Source organism: Odontesthes bonariensis, chromosome 18, assembly GCF_027942865.1.
Source record: "Odontesthes bonariensis isolate fOdoBon6 chromosome 18, fOdoBon6.hap1, whole genome shotgun sequence".
Classification (NCBI taxonomy): domain Eukaryota; kingdom Metazoa; phylum Chordata; class Actinopteri; order Atheriniformes; family Atherinopsidae; genus Odontesthes; species Odontesthes bonariensis.
In genome coordinates, this window is record NC_134523.1 from 27070753 (window position 1) to 27095508 (window position 24756).

The 24756-nt window shown below is 41.7% G+C and overlaps 1 protein-coding gene across 1 annotated transcript in view; it reads left to right on the forward strand.

The window, feature by feature from the left end:
- Positions 1 to 24756, forward strand: part of nudcd1 (NudC domain containing 1) — a 462800-nt gene that overhangs the window by 5728 nt on the left and 432316 nt on the right. Inside the window, exons 3-5 of the mRNA XM_075449601.1 lie at positions 2197 to 2382; positions 11122 to 11305; positions 14239 to 14427. Of these exons, the coding sequence (XP_075305716.1) occupies positions 2197 to 2382; positions 11122 to 11305; positions 14239 to 14427 (559 nt within the window). The remainder of the gene's footprint in view (positions 1 to 2196; positions 2383 to 11121; positions 11306 to 14238; positions 14428 to 24756) is intronic.

Here is a 24756-nt window from a genome sequence, read left to right on the forward strand (position 1 = left end):
CCGTATGGATCATGGAGGCTGTATGGATCATGGTGGCTGCATGTTTCATGGTGGCAGTATGGATCATGGTGGCTGTATGGATCATGGTGGCTGTATGGATCATGGAGGCTGTATGGATCATGGAGAATGTATGGATCATGGTGGCTGTATGGATCATGGAGGCTGTATGGATCATGGAGGCTGTATGGATCATGGAGGCTGCATGGATCATGGTGGCTGTATGGATCATGGTGGCTATAAGGATCATGGTGGCTGCATGTTTCATGGTGGCTGCATGTTTCATGGTGGCTGTATGGATCATGGTGGCTGTATGGATCATGGTGGCTGTATGGATCATGGTGGCTGTAAGGATCATGGTGGCTCTATGGATCATGGTGGCTATAAGGATCATGGTGGCTGCATGTTTCATGGTGGCTGTATGGATCATGGTGGCTGTATGGATCATGGTGGCTGTATGGATCATGGTGGCTCTATGGATCATGGTGGCTATAAGGATCATGGTGGCTGTATGGATCATGGTGGCTCTATGGATCATGGTGGCTGTATGGATCATGGTGGCTGTATAGATCATGGTGGCTGTATGGATCATGGTGGCTGTATGGATCGTTGTGGCTGTATGGATCATGGTGGCTGTATGGATCATGGTGGCTGTATGGATCATGGTGGCTGCATGTTTCATGGTGGCTGCATGTTTCATGGTGGCTGTATGGATCATGGAGAATGTATGGATCATGGAGGCTGTATGGATCATGGAGGCTGCATGTTTCATGGTGGCTGTATGGATCATGGAGAATGTATGGATCATGGAGAATGTATGGATCATGGAGGCTGTATGGATCATGGAGGCTGCATGGATCATGGTGGCTGCATGGATCATGGTGGCTGTATGGATCATGGTGGCTATAAGGATCATGGTGGCTGCATGTTTCATGGTGGCAGTATGGATCATGGTGGCTGTAAGGATCATGGAGGCTGTATGGATCATGGAGGCTGTATGGATCATGGTGGCTGCATGTTTCATGGTGGCAGTATGGATCATGGTGGCTGTATGGATCATGGTGGCTGTATGGATCATGGAGGCTGTATGGATCATGGAGAATGTATGGATCATGGTGGCTGTATGGATCATGGAGGCTGTATGGATCATGGAGGCTGCATGGATCATGTTGGCTGTATGGATCATGGTGGCTATAAGGATCATGGTGGCTGCATGTTTCATGGTGGCTGCATGTTTCATGGTGGCTGTATGGATCATGGTGGCTGTATGGATCATGGTGGCTGTATGGATCATGGTGGCTGTATGGATCATGGTGGCTGTAAGGATCATGGTGGCTGTATGGATCATGGTGGCTCTATGGATCATGGTGGCTATAAGGATCATGGTGGCTGCATGTTTCATGGTGGCTGTATGGATCATGGTGGCTGTATGGATCATGGTGGCTCTATGGATCATGGTGGCTATAAGGATCATGGTGGCTGCATGTTTTATGGTGGCTGCATGGATCATGGTGGCTGTATGGATCGTTGTGGCTGTATGGATCATGGTGGCTGTATGGATCATGGTGGCTGTATGGATCATGGTGGCTGTATGGATCATGGTGGCTGTATGGATCATTGTGGCTGTAAGGATCATGGAGGCTGCTTGGATCATGATGGCTGTATGGATCATGGTGGCATGATGATGGTTTCTCCTGCAGGGCTCCCAGCTCATCCAGCAGGGCTTTCTGTCCTCGGCCTTTCCACGCTGAGGTTTCCCCAGACTCCCTGAATCTGTCCTCAATATTCTGCTCTGTAGATGCTGAGAGAAAGAGAAAGTTCTTTACAGTCTGACTCTGAGAAACATTTAATCTTTTCCTGATCTTTTCCTGATTTAATTTTTTTTTTATTTTAATTTTTTTTTTTTTCCTGATTTTGTCCTGGTCTTTTCCTAAACTTTTCATGATCTTTTCCTGGTTTGATCCTGATCTTTTCCTGGTCTCTTCCTGAGAAACATTTGCTGAACTTATTGATGATTCTCTGATGGAGTTTGGCCCAAAGCGGTGAGCCACGACCGATCCTTTTTGAGAGCCTGCACCTTTGGTGGATGCTGCTTTAAACCCAATCCTGGTTTGAAGTAGGAGGACAAAACATGTCATTTGAGAAATATTTGGCATTTATTTACGTTTCCATAATGATGTTTTCTGGATGTGATTCCAGGACACCGCCCTGGGGAAGCCGAGGGAGGTCTACTGTATCGCTGCTGAGCCCGGCCGGCGTGAGGACCGCCTGTGCCCCTCCCTGAGCCTCACCTCGGCGACCTGGGCGGCTCTGTCTGACGGCAGCAGCCGGCTGTACCTCCTCCGCACCGGAAAGAGAGGAGACGGCTCTCATGTGAAGTGGGAAGTAAGTACAGCTGCTGATTACTGCTGTGGGAAAAACTCAAAGATGAGTTTTATTTGTACTGTGAAGGTCTAAAGATGGCGATCAAACGCATTGTTCAACATGTTCTCAAACAATTTCTACTTACACAAACTGCAACCTTCAGTGTATCAAAGAGTCTCTAAATACTAAATAATCATCTTTAGGCAAATTAGAGTTCATCCAATCGATAAAATAAGTTAAAATGAATGAATTAATTAATTACAAAATAGCTTAAATTAAAAATAATCCAGGTAAATTCAAGAATTTCAATAAAAAATAAGAGACTTAGGAAATGTTTAAAACCTATGTAACCCATATGTAACCTAAAAAACAAACATTCACCTATCCATGGGGGAAAAATAGTTTATGAAACTTACCGCTACATGTTTCCTCAAGTTAGATGTTGAGTTTCTGCTGAAATGTGCGTTTGTTTTGGTTGACACAGAAGACACATAATGTAGCTGCTGTTTGGCACTCTTTGTAAGGTAAACATGCTTTCAGTATGAGGCCTCGTCTGCGTCTTCATTTCCCACCGTTGATTCTGACATTTTTTATCTGTTTCTTTGTTTGTTTGCTACGACTGTAAACTGTAAAGCTAACCCGTCCCGCCGCTGAGATTGAGTATGGTCACGTGGCCAGACTGCACGGCTACGTCTGATTGGTGAAACAGTCAGGTGGTAGAGCCTTTTGTCAGAATAAAACATTAAAATGAGGCGTACGCGGGGGGATAAAAATAATGAGGCGTAGAATACCAAAGAGGTAAGAAGAGAAGTAACCAGCTCATTGTAGCCTAATGTAGCGGAGTAAGAGGACAGTTTCTGCTGCACAAATCTACTCAATTCCCCCTGAGATCCTGGAACTAGAACTCTGTAGGATAGATTTTTGTTGTACCGACAGGAGGAGTAAAGAAGTGTCTCCATTTATTGGATAATTGCACAGAAGAATTTTAAGTATACGATAAGTCTTTTTATTTCCATCAACAGGTTTGAAAACCTTGTTCTATGATTTCTAACTGTGCCACAGTTACTGATGCATCATTTTAAACCTCAGCAACAGTCTGTGTGTAAAACATGAAAGTTTCATTACAAAAGTCTCAAAAAAAGAATCAAATCGAAGTATTTAAATTTGGAGCAGAATTAATCCAACAAACCAAGAGTCCTGTGTCGAGCATCCAGCTGATAAATGTGCTTTAAAAGTTTAGGACGTGAAGTTTGTGTTTAAAGTAGGGCTTGGTAACGATTAAAATATTTAATCTAATTAATCACATGATTTCCCTGATTAATCACGATTAATCGCATTTGTACGCAAAATCCAAAAATGAATCCAAAAGTAGTGAATAGCTTTTAGCATTTAGCTTTATTTTAAATGTGCTGCCATATGAATGAAAGTGCCATAACATTTGTTGTGCAAACACACTTTTAACATCAGCATCTTTCTGTAGTTTTTATGTAGAAGCCTCGCTCCACTGTCTGTTTCCTTGAATGACTTGCTGCTATCAGTTGTGTGTTTTGCCTTTAAGTGATATTTTAGACTGGAACTACTACGCTGAGAAGATAATTCATCTTGGCAGTGTTTACAGATGACTTTGGTTCTGTCGACTCCGCCGTCTGGAAGAACTTTAAAATGAAGCAGACAGCAACAGACTTTTACAAAATAAAAGCCTGTGAGCGACAGACTTTTACAAAATAAAAGCCTGTGAGCAACAGACTTTTACAATAATAAAATAAATAATAAAACCTGCGTTAATGCGCGATAAAATATTTATCGACGTTAAATAATTAACAAGTTAACGCGATAATAACGATTTAACTCGCCCAGCCCTAGTTTAAAGAATAAAGAAATTAAGTCTCTGGGTCTCTGAATTTTATTCTGAAAATGAGAGCTCAGTCTCTGAACTTTTTTCTCGACGCAGTCCTGAAAGTCACTTCCAGTTGATCCCAGTCGAGCCACTCCGTAACAAAGTGACTCAGCACTCGGATATTTTATGTAGTCACATTAAAGTCACCTTCTGCAACCACTCAGCTGCAGACGCTGGTGTGGAAAGACTGGCTGGAATTAGCATTTTATTGCTTGAATAAGACCGATGCTTCTCTCTGAGAGTGCAGAGCGACCATTTAGCAACATCTAATGCCAGCAGTTGATTCTGTGGCTCATTAATGCTTTGTTCATTGGAACATTTGTTTGTTTGCTTTAAAGCCTTAAGCAGTCCAATCAGTTTCCTGTCAATGTTTCCTCACATTCAAAGGGCAATATAACTCTTCTCTCCTCATCACTGCAGTCCCTTTAAGGTGGGTGGAATCAGCTGCTTATCACTGATGGACAGCTCAGCTGCCCCTAATAGTCCAGTTAGTGGGTCTACATGATGAGATTAATTCAATTATAGCTACAGTTGGGTTATGCTCCTTATTTTAGCAAGGGTAATTCTCCTTGGATATATGGCGGTGAATGAATGGGATCAGAGGCACAAAGCGTGTCATACCCCGGTATGATAGGTGGCGCTGTACCCATTCCAACTATTGCTAATAGAGCCACTTCCTGTTGACCTCTTCACCACCAACAACAACAACAAACTCAGGCATTGGAGAAAGATGGAGAACGCAGAGCAAGATGAAGCTACGTCCCTCTACATTTGGTCTGTGATGAGCTGCTTGTTGCACAAACTCGATGCCCAACGGAGCATTCTCCATCGCGTTGTTCGTTTCTTTCTGACGGCGACAACAACAGTAATATCGTCTCCTTTGACTTCCGGGTCACGACCCCGGGAAAAAATCTCGAGCATGTGCAGAACGCAAAGTGTAATTCACCACACTGGAAAAAAATCAAAGTCTTACCAAGTATATTTGTCTCATTTCTAGTCAAAATATCTCATTACACTTGATATAAGACACAACTGCCTGACAAGTACCATTTCAGCCAGATATAGGGACTTGTTTGAAGACAATACATCTGGAATATCTTGTTAAATGAAAAAGTCTTGAAAACAAATTGTTTTGAGTCGGATTTCATATGAAACAAGCTTTTTTTGACATTTGAAGAGGTTTTTAAGCTAATTTCAAGATCACTTTTAACTCAAAAGTCCTAAATATCACATCTTATTTCAAGAAATCTTGACAAGCCGATTTTCACTAGTTCCATTGACAGATTTATTTTGCTTATTTCAAGCAAAAACATCTTGTATTTGTTGTTTTTATTACTTATTTTTGGAGGGACATTTTTTCCAGCGCACTTGCTTCAGCGTCTACAAACAGGTTTAGAGTGACTTTCAACCGAGTTATCTCGGGGTCTTAATTTGATCCGATCCAATTTTTAATCAAACTAAGGTGTCTACATGAACTTAATAACTCAGTCTGATTCTAATTTAGAAATTGGATCGGATCGGATTAAGACCCCGAGATAACTCAGTTGAAAGTCACACTAAACCTGCTTGTAGACTGTCTGCACTGAAGGTCTTAACCAGTTCTTTTGATTGAATGAAACAAGTCGGCTGTGCTGTTGCAGAGTTGGAACAAAAACCTGCAGCCACACCAGCCCTTTCAAGGATCAGTTTGACACCCCTGGTCTACAAGCACATTAAGTGTGACTTAAAACCGTGGGGTTACATGGCACTGAAAGGTAGGGCTGTCGCGGTGAGGGAATTCCCACCGCGGTGACTCATAGCCGCTAAACAGCGCGGTATGCGGTGATATCGCATTTTTGTTCATTAGGCTACTTTCCACGACATGCAATGTTAGATGAAAATTGAGCGCATAATCCGGCTTTTTTCCCCAGCGATTCTGACATTTCACTTTGCTTTGCCTGTCATTTACTCGCTCACAGACCAACATAGCAGAGATCAAGCAGCGCATACCCCAGTTCTGCAACATTGTTGCCAGTGCCACATGGCAAATATCAACATTGTTGCAGACCTGCGCACGTTTCGTTTAGGAATGACGGAGAAAAACGAAGCAGATCAGGGCAGCAGTTGAGCTCACGTGTCCGGGATACAGTTTTTTTTTTTAACAGACTGCCGCCGACCAACCAACCCCGGCACATTTTTTTAAACTTTTTTTTAAATTTTTTTTATTTTTTATTTAATAGTTTCACACAGTTTTGTTGAAATGATCAGGTATTTCCCAACAGCAAATGTGCACACCAAGCTGTGGTTCTGCAGAAGCTAGTTTATTGTTGATATTAGACGGTCGCATTTACAACGTTAAACATGGATAATAAGGGAAGATTCAAAACCATAAAGTGTCCGGACTAGGCAGAGGAGTAAAGCCGAGATAAAGGTAGGCCACTGCATTTTATTTTAACTTCTATTGCTACGACACTGAGTAGGCATATTCTTGTAATATCAGCTGCCGAGGGAGAATGAGACCACAACGAGTAGCATGCAGACGTGTGTGCGTGTGCGGTGCCTATATGCAAAGATGACGACAGAAACGCGGCACCTAGCTGTGTTAATGTGTTTGTCCTGCCTTGAGGGGAATATACAATGTATCATTATTACTGTACTGGCTTTAAAAAGTATCAGTTCTGTCAGTCGCTTTGTATCTACTGTGCAGTCTTAAAAACTCGTTTAGTTTCTCGAGTTGTTCTGCGCGTGCAAGCGGGCGTGCGGTGGGCGGTGGTGGCGGTGGCCTGGACACGCACCGCGGAGGTCCTTTCAGCACCGCGGTGATTGCATTTTGCGGTTATCGCGACAGCCCTACTGAAAGGATCGGATTATTGGCTCAATTACAATAAGACTGAGTTATTAACACATTGACTCCCAAGTCACGTAAAACTATGTTTTTACTGCCCATGCGTTGGCTCCCAAACCGTAAAAATACGTTTTTACGTTTTTTTTATGGATTCTGAATCTATACATTCTAATGCACATTCTGTGTGATTTTTGTAATTATGTGATGAACAGAACTGACGTAGATGGCAGTCAAAAACTGGTGTCATCATCTGGACATTTTGATCATTACGCCAATGGCTTTTCGTCAACTCAAGAACAATTTTGATTACGCTGCATTGATTGTTGTGCATTTCCGCATTTTGTCCAATCGCACGTGTCGGTTTCCAGAGGGTGGCGGTAAAGTAACATAAACAAACAACAAGAAGGAGAAGAAGACACGCGACAAGTCAGGAAGCGGTCTTATGAACAGGTTAGCTTAGCTTAGCTTTGCAACATGCTGCGATCAAGCTTGGAGGGACAGGGAAGCCAATATCTCAGTTTGTTGTTGATTTTGGTGGATACCCGCCTTTGTTTAGCTAAGGATAGCTCGCTAATGGCGGCACCTAGAGACACGCAGTTTTGACCCACAAAGAGTTTAAAGTCTCAGCTTTCATAACATGTTTCAGTGGCCCTATCACATAATATGCTGTGACTGTACAAAAAACGTCAAAAAATGGTTTAGAATGCTGGGATTCTTCGACATAATTCTGTAAAAACCGCTGGTAGTCAATGTGTTAAGTGCATGTAGACACCTTAATCTGACTAAGAATTGGTTCGGATCGGATTAAGACCCCGAGATAACTGGGTTGAAAGTCACTCTAAACCTGCTTGTAGACGCTGAAGCACGTGGTGAATTAGACTTTGCGTTCTGCGCATGCTCCAGATTTTTTCCCGGGGTCGTGACCCGGAAGTCAAAGGAGACGATATTACTGTTGTTGTCGCCGTCAGAAAGAAACAAACAACGCGATGGAGAATGCTCCGTTGGGCATCGAGTTTGTGCAACAAGCAGCTCATCACAGACCAAATGTAGAGGGACGTAGCTTCATCTTGTTCTGCGTTCTCCATCTTTCTCCAATGCCTGAGTTTGTTGTTGTTGTTGGTGGTGAAGAGGTCAACAGGAAGTGGCTCTATTAGCAATAGTTGGAATGGGTACAGCGCCACCTATCATACCGGGGTGTGACACGCTTTGTGCCTCTGATCCCATTCATTCACCGCCATATATCCAAGGAGAATTAACCTTGCTAAAATAAGGAGCATAACCCAACTATAGCTGTAATCTCACCATGTAGACCCACTGACTGAGAGTATTTATTCAGCTTCAGTTCAGACCCCCAAACCCTCGGTCACTCACACAAACACACACCAGATCAGACTGCTTTGGGTTATTCTGTTGCCATCAAGATTTAAAGAATATAGCAAAGGAGAGACGCCCGACTGTAATGTTCATTAAAGGGGAACCTGCCCAATCTAAATGTAAATGTGAGCACTCGTCCGCCGTCTGTTCAGCAGAAGAAGAAGCAGCTCACATGGACGGGAATTTGAGTGATCGAGAGGAAAACGATTCTGTTGCTTCTGATGCAACAACAAAAAGTGAAAATATCAACGTAGACAAAGATATACTTGTCAGTTTGCCCCCTCCGAACCCCAAATTAACCAACCGTTGAGAATCAATCCGACTAAGATTTTTTTATCGAGTCGACCATGGGGTGATCGTCCAGCTGACACGGCAGGAAGCTGCTACTGTGTGAGTTTAAAGCTGTTCTCAGAGTGAGCGTAATACTCGTGCACCGCAGGACTCGTGCCTGCTCTGTGGAGTGAAAATACAGCCATGCATCCTTACTGTTGTTTTACAATCCATGAATTTGGGATTATTCCTAGAATCGGTTTGTTTGTACCGCTTACAACATGACTGAAATGGCACCTGCCTGAGGGTTACAGTCATCAGATGTGTTCAAAGCGGGGAGAAAGACATTTACATCATGAGTATATAAATATATAATTGTTTATATTATATAAAATCTCTCATTTTGACCACATTTTCAGTGCTAATGAGGCTCTTAAAATTAATCTGAACTGCTGGAAACGCGTCATCCGTCGTCCAGGTTTTTCCTCCTCGACTTGATAACATCATCATCATCATCATCATCATCAAACATGTTTGCATGTTTCCTGCTTTGTGTGCCACTTCTCACCAAACAGAGCAGACCGGACCTTAAAGGGGAAGTCCAGTTTATTTATTTTTTTTTAAACCTGGACCTTATTTTGGCATAAAATACGTTCATCTACTCACCGAAAACAGTTTGGTGAAAGTCTGCGTCCTTCGGAAGATATTTTGATCACTGGAGATTGGCGTATATCCATATTTAGAGGCTGTATTGTCTCTGCCCTGTTCTCTCCCGTTATAAGGCATTATCTGTCTTTATTTCACCAATACTTTAAGACCAATGAATGAATGAATGCGTACGATTGCACTGTTAGCTCAGAGCTGTCGTGTTGTTGTTATCGGGGGCTTTCTACACTTGGGATGACGTCATTGACGCGCTGGCAGCTAGGGCTGTAGCGTTACACTAATCTCACGATACGAAATGATTCGATACACTTACATCATTTTCTGGGGGAAAAAAGGGACAGTGTGATTTGACATGAATCGATGCTGATTGGACCGGTGGTCCGACCTTTGAACCCAAGGACAACACAGCCAGACAAACAGAAACAAAAGAACATTTCACAAATGTGAGAGCTGTGCACTTTATACAACATTTTTATCAACTAATTTACACTGTTTTGTATAATGTGACCTTCTGGCATTGTATTGTATTACCTTAATGTTCTGTGTTTTCACTAATTGTAACGTCTGACTTTTCAATAAAGTTTGCTTTAAAAAAAATAAAAAATTATTAATAAAATAAAATAAATCAATACGCACGGCTGAAAAATCGATACTTTATCAGGAAACGAAATATCGAGATATATCGCAGTATCGATAAAATTGCTCAGCACTACTGGCAGCACAGCTCATTCACTCCGGTAATTACGTCCATCGTACTCAAAGTCGTCGTTCACGTTGTCAAAATCTGATAAATATTCTGCCTTGTTGCACAAAAGTAGCAGCAGCAAACTCCGTGTGAAGTTAGCCCACCGTCACAGAGCACGCAGTGAATGAGCTGTGCTGCAACGGCGCCCGTCAAGACACGCGTGTGTAGAAAGCCGGATAACAACAACACGGCAGCTATGAGCTAACAGTGCAATAGCACACGTTCTTTCATTCATTGGTCTTAAAGTATTGGTGAAATAAAGACAGATAATGCCTTTATTTAGAGGCTGTATTGTCTCTGCCCTGTTCTCTCCTGTTATATGGATATACACCGATCTCCAGTAATCTAAATATCTTCCGAAGGACGCAGACTTTCACCAAACTGTTATCGGTGAGTAGATTTCACTATATGTCTATTTAATGTTTAGCTATGTGTAATTTTTTTAGCACGTCTTTGTCTTCACCGTGGGATGGTGGGAAACGTAATTTCGATTGCTTCGTATATCTGGTACATGTGAAGAATTGACAATAAAGTTGAATTGAATTGAACGAACGTTTTTTATGCCAGAAATAAGGTCCATGTTTAAAAAAAAAAAAAAAACTTCCCCTTTTTAAAGAGACGGCAGCTTACACAAAGGGAGTCAGACAGAAGAGAAAAATGGTTTTAAGCAACAAAGGATCCAAACGTATTCTAACAGACAGACAAATGGGATTATGAACATGTACCAGGACATCATGTGAGTGCTAAGTAATAATAATAATAATAATCTCCCAACAATTATCTGCCATCGCTGCAGATGAAGATTACGGTCAAAATCTTTCTTTTGTCAGGTCAACAATCAAAGTTAGTAATGGTTTGAACAGCCTGAATCGGAGGCTTCTTCGTGTCGTGTTGATGAAAATATCACTTTGTTGGTGAGTTTTTCCTGTTTGCAACAGTGTCCTGAACAAACGTGAAATTCATTTTTTGATCTCCCGCCCGCAGCTGCTGTTCAGCGAGGACACGGGGGAGCCTTTCACCATCCTCCACAGCGTCTCGCATGTCCAGGCTGGCGTTCACGCCATGGAGGTTCTGCTGCTTCGCATCCAGAAGGACCCACAGGAAACCAAAGGCAGCGGATTCTCCGTGTCCCTCGAGTGGGTCACGGTCGCCAACACCGCAGGACACGGTGGGTGGCGAGCTGAACCCGCCTGAGTTTGATAAATGAGTGTGAAGTCGGATCAAACGGAGCGTCACACATACTGGAACTGTTTGCATCATAAGTAAAATGGCTGTTAATGAAACTATAGCAGGATGTTGGTCATAGGCTGTGTTTGAAACCGCATACTTCCATACTCCAAACTGCATATTCATCGATGCAGATGCAGACAGTATGCAGAGCGATTACCCACAATGCATTTCGCTCCTGCCCGAGCCGGCCTGAACGCTGATTTCGCTTAAAGCGATACAATGTAACTTCTCAAAAAGCCCACTCTGGAGCTCCCCCTACAGGCTTGGAGGTAATTTACGGTTACACTGTCGTAAATACAACACCCTTTCACTTTCACTTTTCACGTTTGTTGACGAACCGGCGAGGAGTTAGAAGGTGCAAGCTATGCGACCAAGAAGGTAAGAGTAATGAAATGTACCTGGGAGCGTGAGAGGGGTCTATTTGTTTTTGCGGTAGGTGTGCCAGAAAGCAAGTCAAAGTACTTCCGCTCAGCTCCCGGGCCGCCACCGGGCCGCTCCAGCAAAGTTACATAGCGCAGTTTTTCTCAGACCCCCGAAAGGCATAGGAGACAGGCCAATCGTAATATTAAAACTCATTCTAGCCACACAAATTTTTTCAAGCTGTTATTTTAAGGTAGAAATGTTACATAGTATTGCTTTAAGCTCTAAACTCTGTAAACTTATTTTTTATTTTTTTGGGCTTTTATGCCTTTAATGGACAGGACGGTCCATTAAAGACAGGAAGCAGGAGGCAGAGAGAGGGGGAAAGACACGCAGCAAAGGGCCGTCCGATGCGGGACTCGAACCGGGGCCAGCTGCAGTGAGGGCTATAGCCTCTGTACATGGGGTGTCTGCTTAACCCACTACGCCACCGACCACCCCTAAGCAAAAACTCTAAACTTTAGCAACATTTGAAACATTTGCAGGCGAGAAAGTAGTCGTTTAAATCCCCAACGTGTTGAAAATCTGACAAAATAAAACTTCCGGTTGTTTTCACAAAATAAAATAGCCGTTGCCTTTTATCATAGGGAAAGCCATTAAGATACAATTGGTGCTTTTGTTTTGAAAACAGGAAGTGAACCTACCCTCGTTGTAGCTAGCTTGAAACTGCCGTTTTGACAGGAAATGATGATCGGCGACGTCACGTTACGTTGCATCTTGGGTAGTTTGAGTATGAGAAGTAACCTCATGCTGCATACCCAACATTTCGGCGAATCTAGTATGCATCCGGGAACTTCTCGCTTACTAAACTCGCATACTAACTCAAAAAGTTAGTATGAGTAGTAGGAGAAGTTTGCGGTTTCGAACACAGCCATAGTCTTCATTTAACAGGGTTTAACTGCCGCGTCCTGGATGGGTTTAAAGTGCTCTAAAGCAAACGCTGCTGAGAAGGAGAGCCCTCTCCATTAATGGATCAAATGTATATATATTTTTTAAAATATTTTTTTTGGGGCTTTTTATGCCTTTAATGATACGACAGTTGGAGAGAGACAGGAAGCAGGGGGCAGAGAGCGGGGGAAGACATGCAGCAAAGGGCTGCGCGGAGCTGGACTCGAACCGGGGCCAGCTGCAGCAAGGACTGTAGCCTCTGTACATGGGGCGGCTGCTTAACCCACTACGCCACCGACCGCCCCTGGATCAAATATTTGACTGAGAGAAAACAGAAGCCGCCCTTTTAGTTTTTACACAGGGTCGTATAAGGTCATATAAGGTTATATACAGTCATACAAGGTCATATAAGGTCATACAAGGTCATATAAGGTCATACAAGGTCATATAAGGTCATATATGGTCATATAAGGTCATATCAGAATCAGAATCGCTTTTTATTGCCAGGTATGTGGACACACACGAGGAATTTGACTCCGGTTACACCTCACTCTCTTTAGTGCAACAATTACAAAATATAAGGTCATATAAGGTTATATACAGTCATATAAGGTCATACAGGGTCATATAGGCTCATACAAGGTCAAATATGGTCATATACAGTCATATAAGGTCATATAAGGTCATATCGGGTCAAATATGGTCATATATGGTCATATACAGTCATACAGGGTCATATATGGTCATATACGGTTATATAAGGTCTTATACGGTCATATACGGTCCTATAAGGTCATAAACGGTCATATACGGTCATATAAGGTCGTATAACTGTAATAGTTGGGATGGTGGGACGTGGATGCTTCTGTTGGACATGTCCTGATCCTGTGTGTCGGTGATCAGATTTGTCTCGACATCAATCCAATCTGATCCCTTTTGTTCATGGCTGCAGACGCACAGGATTATTGGGAATATGTAATTTAGTGGAACACAAGAGATGCTTCCCTCTTAAAGCTGAAGGGGGGGAGGAAAAAGCCTCTCCTCGGTGCTCCCAACGAGGATTTGAAAGTGTCTGTTGTTGCCGTGGTTACCGGCCTCTGCTTTAGGGAAGAGGAAGAGGAAAAGTTAAAAGGCTCCGTTCTTCATTCTTAGTTTTTCATTTCAGAGGATTTGAACACACATTTAACATCCATGTTTTGGCTTTTTCACTTTTTCACAAAATTACGGAAAACCGTGATCTTTGAGCCTTTTGTTTGCTTGAGCTTGGGCTTTATGGGTCAAAAACTTTGTCTTGTCCAGCTGTTGAAAAACGATTTCAGCAGCAAAATAAAACGCTACAACACATCTGAAACCCTCGGAATGAATCCTTTGCTCCGAAAATGTGTTTTTTACGTGTTTTCTGCTTCAAGAAAACTTTATGCTGTTGAAAATTCTTGTAAGTGATGAAGTCGCGGTGTCATGGGAGTAGAATAACCTGCTGCTACATTTCTTCCTCGTCTCTGTCAGAGTTTAATAGGAGACGGGATTACTTTCTCACCGAAATCCTTTGGTTCCCACATGCAGGTCAGGAAAAGAATTACGAGGTGAGGAAGAGGAGGGTCCTCAGTGGGAAGTCGGTGCCTCACTACGCCGCGGTGGAGCCTCAGGGGAAGGGGCTGATGGTGGCCTCGGAGAAGCCGTTTGTCTTCACACATGTGGACGGTCGTCCTGTGGAGCAGCCCCAACCTGGCACCGTGGAGGTGGAGAAGACAGGTGGGTCACAGGGGCTGATGGGAAATCTGCTGCCAGGGAGACGATCTACCTTACCCTCCTGAGGGATCCTTGCATTGTTTCTAGGGCTGGGCAACGATTAAAATGTTTAATCTAATTAATCGCATTTGTACGCAAAATCAAAAAATGAATCCAAAAGTAGCGTATAGCCTTTAGCATTTAGTTTTATTTTAAATGTGCTGCCATATGAATGAAAGTGCCATAACATTTGTTATGCAAACACACTTTTAACATCAGCATCTTTCTGTAGTTTTTATGTAGAAGCCTCGCTCCACTGTCTGTTTCCTTGAATGACTTGGTGCTATCAGTTGTGTGTTTTGCCTTTAAGTGATATTTTAGACTGGAACTACTACGCTGAGAAGACAATTCAACTTGGCAGAGTTTACAGATGACTTTGGTTCTGTCGACTCCGCCGCCTGGAAGAACTTTAAAATGAAAATGGCCGAGTAAAAGTTCCGTACCCTTCTCCATGGTTGGTGGATCTGCCGATTACTTTCTTTTCCGGTTCCACAGCAGACAGCAACAGACTTTTACAAAATAAAAGCCTGTGAGCAACAGACTTTTACAAAATAAAAGCTTGTGAGCAACAAATTTTTACAAAATAAAAGCCTGTGAGCAACAGACTTTTACAAAATCATAGCCTGTGAGCAACATTTTTTTTTACAAAATAAAAGCCTGTGAGCAACATTTTTTACAAAAAAAGCCTGTGAGCAACAGACTTTTACAAAATAAAAGCTTGTGAGCAACACATTTTTACAAAATAAAAGCCTGTGAGCAACAGACTTTTACAAAATAAAAGCTTATCAGCAACACATTTTTACAAAATAAAAGCCTGTGAGCAACAGACTTTTACTATAATAAAAGCCTGAAAAAAATGTTAAAATTTTTTTTATAACATATATATATATATGTATATATATATATATAAAATAAAACCTGTGTTAATACGCGATAAAATATTTATGGGCGTTGAATAATTAACGAGTTAACGCGGTAATAACGAGTTAACTCGCCCAGCCCTAATCGTTTCTTTAGAAAACCCCCGTTTTGTTCTCTAAAGGCTGCCGTATTGCTCCAAAGTAACATTTATTCACCAGGAAGTCTGACTTCAGCATCTTTTCAGGTCCAGTAAAAAGAATCAGAATTCATGTGGAGTCTCGTTTCTGCAGCAGCTCCTGCAGAATAATGACGTGTGGACACACAGCCACTGGTCGATAATCTAACTGAGCATATTTCCTTTAGAAGGGAGCTCAGCTGCATTTTTTTTAAATTAATTTAAACTCGTCGATATGAGACTGGTGATGAGTCTGAGTCAGAAGAAGTGGTGCTGGGTGCAGACTCGATACAGAAAGAGTAAGGATTCTATATCTGAAGCAGTCTGACTCATCGTGCAGGCCTCACAGAGGCTGTGACCTCATGGCATTGATTGGTTTCTTTGTAGATTCAGTCTTTACTGTTAGAAACGGACCAGGAAGTCAGTCTGTTGGATGCTAACTCTGAGCAGCTGTCCTGCTTTCTGTTGAACAGCACTGACTTCTTTAAAGGCTTTAAAGAAACGTCTGAAGGTTTTTATGACATATCTGTGACCAGCTTTGGTCAGAATCCCAAAGTAAACCAGGAAAACAGCTCCTGTTTCTAACCCTGAATTTAAAAATGGATTCATATTGACCTGTTTCAGGTACGCAGTCACCCACTCATTCATTCATTCGTTCATTCACCCACTCATCCCACCCCACATTTCAGATCAAATCGAACTAATCTAAACCCTCTTTGCATTACGTCCTGGACTCTCTGTCATTGCCATGTCTAACTGCCTCTGCTACATGCTGTGACTTCATTCATTCATTCATTTATTTGCTCAATCATTCATTCATTCATTCATTCACTCATTTATTCATTTACTCATTTATTCATTCACTCGTTCGTTCACTCACTCATTCAGTCGTTCAGTCATTCATTCACTCATTCAGTCATTCATTCACTAACTCACTCATTTATACATTCAATCATTCATTCTTTCACTCATTTATTCATTCATTCACTCACTCATTCATTTGTTCACTAATTTATTCATTCATTCACTCGTTCATTCATTCACTCATTTATCAATCAATCGATCTTTATTTATATAGCGCATTTCATACCACAGGCAACTCAATGTGCTTTACATAAAGACATAAAAAATACAACACAGAAATACAGAGCAGGTAATTTGAGTAAATTAACAAAAGCTAACAAACATGGATAAACTTTCCTCTAAGAGGGAGCATTTAAGAAGCCGTTCAATGGTCCATAAATTAAATTAAAGGGGACTTGGGTAAAAAACTTTCATCTGAGAGGAAATATTAAGGTTTATACAGTGATAATAGGTCTTAATAAACCATTTGAATATAACTAAGTTTTCCTCTTAGTGAAGCGATAATGAGATAGGGGTAGAATGAGAGAGGAAATAACACATTGGGGAGAGAGATCAGCATAAAGAAGGAATTGGGAAACAGTGAAGGAGGTGTGGTGTAGGAGTTGCGTGTGTTATTCAGTGAGCGTGTGGGTGTGTGCACGTAAGTCTGTGCTAAACTCTTATCAGGCATTTGTCCTTGACAGTGGTGGAAGCTTGTCAGCCAGTCCAAAAGAGTTTCCACAGGAGTCTCAGGAAGGGGGGGGGGAAGCACATGTTTACATAACAAACTTGGAGAACGATTTTGTCAGGCCAGTCCAAGGCCAGTCCTGGGGCGCCAGATTGAAATAACAATTTTTGTTTTTGGTTCAGACAGACTACTGATAGTGCCGTCTGTCTTTTAAGTTTCTGCTGGTGCGTCTCATGGCGAAATCCGATCAGCCGAACTGTGGAATGTGGACCATTGATCAATTAACTTTACTCCCAGTTTTAATCCATTTCTCTTCTGAGTTCAGGAATCTCAGCCGGCCTGCGCGCGCGCATCCAGCTTCCAATTCTGTTCACGTAGCATCTCAGTCTGAGCGTTGATTGCTCTTGTGACCCCCTCGAACATTTTCCACGTTCTCTTAATTTTGTGAAATACCAGGTATCATCCAACTCCAAATAGCAGGAACCCGAGTATCATAAATCCAAATATATAGACATCGTCGACGTCCTCGGTGTACAGCATCGCTAGACACAGAATTCTCCATTTCCCCCAGGAGTCCATTGAGTATCCAGCGAAGAATGTCCCGTCGGGGCATGAGGGTTCTCCTTTCCCCAACTTTGCATTAGAGAAAATTTGATCAATAGCGTTGAGAGACCAGCTGACCAGATCCATCATACTTGAATTCGTCTGATATGTAAAGAGATGCTCCAAAAAGACAAAAAGAAGCAGGGAAAAAAGGGAGGGTTGGGAGCAGAGAGAAAAAGCGTCCTCCTTTACCGAGAGCAGGAAGTAAAAATCTCCTGCTCTTATGCATTCACTCATTTATTCATTCATTCATTCACTAATTCATTCATTCTTTCGCTCTTTCATTCACTCATTCAGTCATTCATTCATTCACTCACTCTCTCATTTATTCATTCAATCATTGATTCATTCACTCGTTCATTCATTCACTCGTTCATTCGTTTACTCGTTCGTTCGTTCATTCATTCACTTGTTCATCCATTCACTCATTCATTCATTCACTCATTTATTCATTCATTCACTAATTCATTCATTCTTTCGCTCATTCATTCACTCATTCATTCAGCCTAATTTAATTGCACACAGTCCTTTATTCCAATCCATAATTCTTTCTCATGTTTTTACTACACATTTTTACTTCTACAGTCAGTTCTTATTTTTTAAATAGTTTTTAAATAACCCAATGAGCACGGGTTAGCTTAATACAGTTCTGTATTTACTTTATATGCAAATGTTTAATTTCTCTGCTAAAGTTTTATTTTTGCTACAAATGTTGAACTTAATTTCCTTCATTTCTCTTACAAATTAAATTAAATACACATTTAAATTTACATCTCATCTCAGATCAGTTCCATCATACAGAATGGTTACTGTGTTATAAGCTAATGATGCTAATTCTAATGTATGTTATGTTACTGCTACTGGATGCTTGAATTTGCTTCGGGATCAATAAAGTATCTATTTATCTATCTCGATCAGTGGTGCTCAATAACCCATGAAGCCCATTATTATCTGTAACAGAGCACCCTGTAATCAGGCTCTGATGCACCTATGGAAGCACGCTTGAATTAACGACCCCCTGAGTGTTAGAAATTAATATTATATCGAGTTAAACGCTGTTGGTTTTAACAAAGACTGTAACATCCTGATGTGTTGAAAAGCCTGAACACGTATAAAAAGTCTGTATTTCTGGTTCTTCAAACAGAAATGCACCCCAGCTGACACACTGGTTTTAAAGGAAGTTCTGAGCCTGATTTTAGTCAAACTTTAGTGATGAGCACGGAGGAAACGGGTGTTCAGAATCCACTGTGCAGCTCATGTTTTGGGTTAAGACTCGTGAGACGGTTCAAATCTTTTTGGGGAAGATTTTCCTGCTTCATCGTGGTTTCTAATGAGGTTTTTCCCCGTCTAAGCCGTCGATTTATCACAGGGTTACAAAGGTGTCCATCTAAATGTAAATGGACTAATAGGACTGGACTTTTTAGCCCCTTTTCTGGTCAATCTGAGCACTCGAAGCGCGTTCTCACCCCAGGTCACAATTATTGATTAACTTAACTTTTAAGTCAAAGAATAAACCTTTTATTTTACTTCCCAGAGCTGTTTGAGTCGGTTGTTGCTTCAGAAAGGCAAGACAAGGCAATTTTATTTATAGAGCACAATTCATACACAGGGCAATTCAAAGTGCTTCACAGCTACATAAAATCACAACAAGGCAATAAAATCATTAAAAAGAAATAAAAAAATTAAATAATAAAAAAAAAATGTAATTAAAAAACCCATTAAAATAATCATTAATTAATTAAAAAGCAAAGAGTGCAGATAAAATACTTTCAGGTGTCATATGCACAGCTAAATAGAACTGTTTTCAGCCTGGATTTAAACATTGTCAGAGTTGAGGCCTGTCACATCTTCTGGAAGACTGTGGGGGGGGGGGGGGGGGGGGTTAGAGCAATAACGAAGCTGTTTAAGAGCTGTAACACTTTTTTATTTACATTATTAACTATTTACATTAACAACCAGTAGGTGTCGCAATTCAATGTTATCAATGCTGTCTTTTAATGTCTGAGCCTGGCAAAGCATTATTACTTCGGTTTAAAAAACGTTGGCAAGGCAGCAGTGCGAGCTAAGGCGGCCCCCTTAACTATAATGCGCTGCGGGAAACACTGAGTTTTGGAGAGAGAGTCTCAAGGTGACTGATAACACTTTCTCTTTGTTTCTGTGGACCACAGAAAATGATTTCAGTTTTGTCTGAGTTTAGCTGGAGAAAATTGTTTTGCATCCACACAATGATCTGTTCGATGCAGTGACATAAAGAATCTACTGGCCCATGTTCTCCTGCCGTCAGTGACGCGTAGATCTGAGTGTCATCTGCATAGTTGTGGTAGGACACATTATAGCTGCGTATTAGCTGGCCTAATGGAAGCATGTACAGATTGAACAATACGGGTCCCAGGATTGACCCCTGGGGAACCCCACAGGTCATAGCCATTTGGTCTGAGACACCGTTACCAATTTCAACAAAATATTTCCTGTCCTCCAGATAGGACTTGAACCAGTTTAAAGCACGACCAGAGATTCCCACCCAGTCTTCTAACCTCTGTGATAAGATCGCATGGTCAACTGTGTCAAAGGCAACACTCAGGCCCAGCAGAACTAAGACAGTAACTTTACTTGCATCTGTGTTCAGGCGGATGTCATTTGTCACCTTGATCAGAGCTGTCTCAGTGCTGTGGTGGGGCCTAAAGCCTGATTGGAAAGTATCAAAAGCATTGTTAGACAGGAGAAAGTCACCAAGCTGTTGCTATTCAACTTTTTCTAGGACTTTGCCTAAGAATGGCAGGTTTGATATGGGCCGGTAGTTGTTCAGTACTGTGGCATCAAGATTGCTCTTCTTTAGAAGAGGCTTAGGCCCCATCCACACGTAGCCGGGTATCTGCTAAAACGAATATATTTTTCTACGTTTGGGCCTGTCATCCACATGAAAACGCATAAAAACGCATCGTAAACGAATGTTTTTAAAAACTCCGGGCAAAGTGAAGATTTTTGAAAACTCCGTTTATGCAGCTGCGTGTAGACAGAGATAACCGGAGTTTTGCGTTTTCGAACGTCACAATATGCGCCAAAACAACAACAAATCTGCTTTAAAGTCTAAAGTGCGACCTTTGTTTACTGAAGAAGCATGGATGCCTTCAGAACTGTGGTGGTTATTATTGTGCAGGCGCTGTTTACAGCCTTGATTTTACACGCCCAAGTCGTAGTCCTCAGTCCTCTCGCTGTCGGAATTATTACGTCCTCATATCGAGGGGCAGTCCACTGTCATACATACGATCACCTGTCCGTGTGCTCAAAAAAGTTGCGTGCACACTTTATTATTTAGCTGACGAGGGCAGATTGCGCAAAACAGCAAATGCATTTGGGTTGTCAAGACAGGTGAAAACGCAGATGTTCAGTTATGTGTGGAAGGTGTTTTTTTCGAAAACGAGGTAATGTGGATACAGATTTTTTTTATAAACGGAGGGGGGGAAACATTCGGTTTTAAAAATACCCGGCTACGTGTGGACAAGGCCTTAATGACAGCGGTTTTTAAGGCCTTTGGAAATGTTCCAGTCTGGAGTGAGATGTTGACTAGATGAGCGAGTTGTGGTAACAAACTGCTCAGCACAGACTTTAGGAATCTAGTGGGCAACTCATCAAGGCAGCACGTTGATGAACTCAGACTGCAGATGGTCTCTTCGACTGTTTTGTCAGTAACAGGTGTGAAATGTGTCAGCTCTAGGTGTCTAGCTGGCTGCAGAGTAGTTATTTGTGTTGTGGAAATTATTGCATTTTTAATGCCTTGAACTTTGTCACTAAAGAATATTGCAAACTCATTACACTTAGATGTAGAAATGAGTTCTAAAGGCAGTGAAACTGGAGGGTTTGTTAATCTGTTTACTGTAGCAAACAGGACACGAGAGTTGTTACTGCAGTTTTTGATGATTTCAGAAAAATACCTCTCCCTTGTTCTACTTAAGTCTGGTTGAACACACAGAGCTAAAACCCAAATATAAACGCTTTGAGTGGCAGGAAAAGTGACACGTCCCCTTTAAGAACTTCCGGTTGAAGGCAGAAGCTGAGTTCTGTGGTTGTTTCCATGGAAACGCTGAGTGGGCAGCAGAGTACTGTATTCCTCAGCTCACAGGATCTTTGTGATGGATGGTGATCTGTGTACGCGGGTACATGTCCGGGGTCACGTGTCACCGTTCTGTTGTGTTCAGCAGTGACACGGCAGGCGGTATTTGATCAGAATGCTGCTTTTGATTGCTCCGTTTCATAAATATTAATGTTGTGATGAAGCGTAATCACTGTCAGCAACACCTTCGCTCAGGAGGAATAAAACTAGGGCTGGGCAACGATTAAAATGTTTAATCTAATTAATCAGATGATTTCCCTGGTTAATCACGATTAATCGCAAATGAATTCAAAAGTAGTGTATAGCTTTTAGCATTTAGTTTTATTTTAAATGTGCTGCCATATGAATGAAAGTGCCATAACATTTGTTGTACAAACACACTTTTAACATCAGCATCTTTCTGTAGTTTTTATGTAGAAGCCTCGCTCCACTGTCTGTTTCCTTGAATGACTTGCTGCTATCAGTTGTGTGTTTTGCCTTTAAGTGATATTTTAGACTGGAACTACTACGCTGAGAAGACAATTCAACTTGGCAGTGTTTACAGATGACTTTGGTTCTGTCGACTCCGCCGTCTGGAAGAACTTTAAAATGAAAATGGCCGAGTAAAAGTTCCGTACCCTTCTCTGTGTTTGGTGGATCCGCCGATTACTTTCTTTTCCGTTTCCACAGCAGACAGCAACAGACTTTTACAAAATAAAAGCCTATGAGCACCAGACTTTTACAAAATAAAAGCCAGTGAGTAACAGACTTTTACAAAATAAAAGCCTGTGAGCAACATTTTTTTTACAAAATAAAAGCCTGTGAGCAACATTTTTTTTACAAAATAAAAGCCTGTGTGCAACAGACCTTTACAAAATAAAAGCCTGTGAACAACAGACTTTAACAAAATAAATAATAAAACCTGCGTTAATGCGCGATAAAATATTTGGAGGCGTTAAATAATTATAGAGTTAACTTGCCCAGCCCTAATATTTTTATATCTAGGGCTGGGCGATATATCGATAAATTTTTTATATCGATATATCGGCCAGCCCTTTTTACCATTACTATATCTAAACTGGAGGAGGAAAAACACCTGCGGTGGATATCCACAAGAGGAAAACTGGGAGAGGTCTTACTTTGTGATAATATCTGGGATGTTGTGTCATGTGTGGGAAGATGGTTTGTTTGATCAAAAACAGAAAGTCATGAATCCATCTGCAGTTTTTAAAGTGAACGCTTGAAAAGGTAGAATAAAACGACTACATTTGAGAAAGGAAAAACATCCCTGATCCTCTGCAGAGAGCCGGAAACATGGCCGATTGATGCTCAGACACAAGAGAATAATCACAACTCCTCTTCGTTTTACTCTCAGAAGTGATCGAGGCTGCGGGTCTTTGTTCGTGTCTTCTTCCGTCAGGAGAATTATTTCCGGTTAGCGACCGACTGCTCTGTTCATCACAGCCATGTGGAATGTAGATGGGTAATTTGACGGAAACGCAGCTGCTGAGACTCATCCTTTATTTGATTCATGAATGGCCGGCTGTCCTTGTTCTGCCTGGAAATGTGGGCCGACAGTGTGTTGATGGTGCAAGAGTCAAACTCATGAAAGCTTTTCAGCCAATTCTTCTATGAGCACTGTTTCCTCCCGTCTGAGAGGGAGGAGGGAAGATGTCGAGAGAGAAGACATCTCCAAAGAAGTTTGTTTTAGAGGAGGATACGTTCATTCATACTTTGATGCCCCCGTTACTTTACAGTTAAAAATGTGGAAACCAGGCATCAGAGTGTGAGGAGGCGGGATTTTAAAGGAGATTAAACTGGCTGTTTCCTTACTAAAAGAGCTGAGTGAAGCTGACACCCCACCCACGTGAAAAATTCAAGCAAATAGATTGATCGGTTAGTGCTCCGTTTGTGCCGTTAAAATTTTCGTTTGTGCTGCTTTGGTTTCTGAGATATTAAAGATTATTTTTTAGGTCATCCAAAGGTTACCATCCCCCCATATTACTCCAAAACAAACCAAAGTAGTCTACTTTTTTAGTGCTCCGTTTGTGCAGGTTTGTGCCGTTAAAACTGGCGTTTGTGCTGCTTTCGTCTCTGAGATATTATGAATTATAATTTCAGCCGATGACATCATCATCCCCCCATCTTGCTCCAAAACAAACCAGAGTGGTCTACTTTTTTAGTGCTCCGTTTGTGCAGGTTTGTGCCGTTAAAACTGGCGTTTGTGCTGCTTTCGTCTCCGAGTTACGTTTTACTTTCAGTTGATCACATGATTTCACTATATTGATCAGGAGGCAATGAATTTCATCTGCTGCAGGTTGTAGTCATTCTGTTTTGTTCCAGTAAGTTCTTTTTGCCAATTTAGTCAGTGGGAAGTCAGCTGAGTGAAGCTGACACCCCACCCACGTGAAAAATTCAAGCAAATAGATTGATCGGTTAGTTCTCCGTTTGTGCTGGTTTGTGCCGTTAAAATTCAGTCAGTGGGAAGTTGTCGGATATGTTGCTAACGCAGGAGAGAACAGAAGGTAGCCTAAGTTTGTTTTTTAAAATCCCTTTCTGCAAATAACAGTGACATTAGCCTGATAATGAAGTTATATGTATTTTACGGAGTCAGTATTTTTTTATTTAGTTTATTGATGGTTGGCAAGGAAATTGGTGCATTACCGTCACTGAATGTCACTCAAGGGTTATATGTGTTAATTCTGTTCTCTCCTGCGTTAGCAACATATCCGACAACTTCCCACTGACTAAATTGGCGAAAAGAACTTACTGGAACAAAACAGAATGACTACAACCTGCAGCAGATGAAATTCATTGCCTCCTGATCAATATAGTGAAATCATGTGATCAACTGAAAGTAAAACGTAACTCGGAGACGAAAGCAGCACAAACGCCCGTTTTAACGGCACAAACCTGCACAAACGGAGCACTAAAAAAGTAGACCACTCTGGTTTGTTTTGGAGCAAGATGGGGGAATGGTGACGTCATCGGCTGAAATTATAATTCATAATATCTCAGAGACGAAAGCAGCAC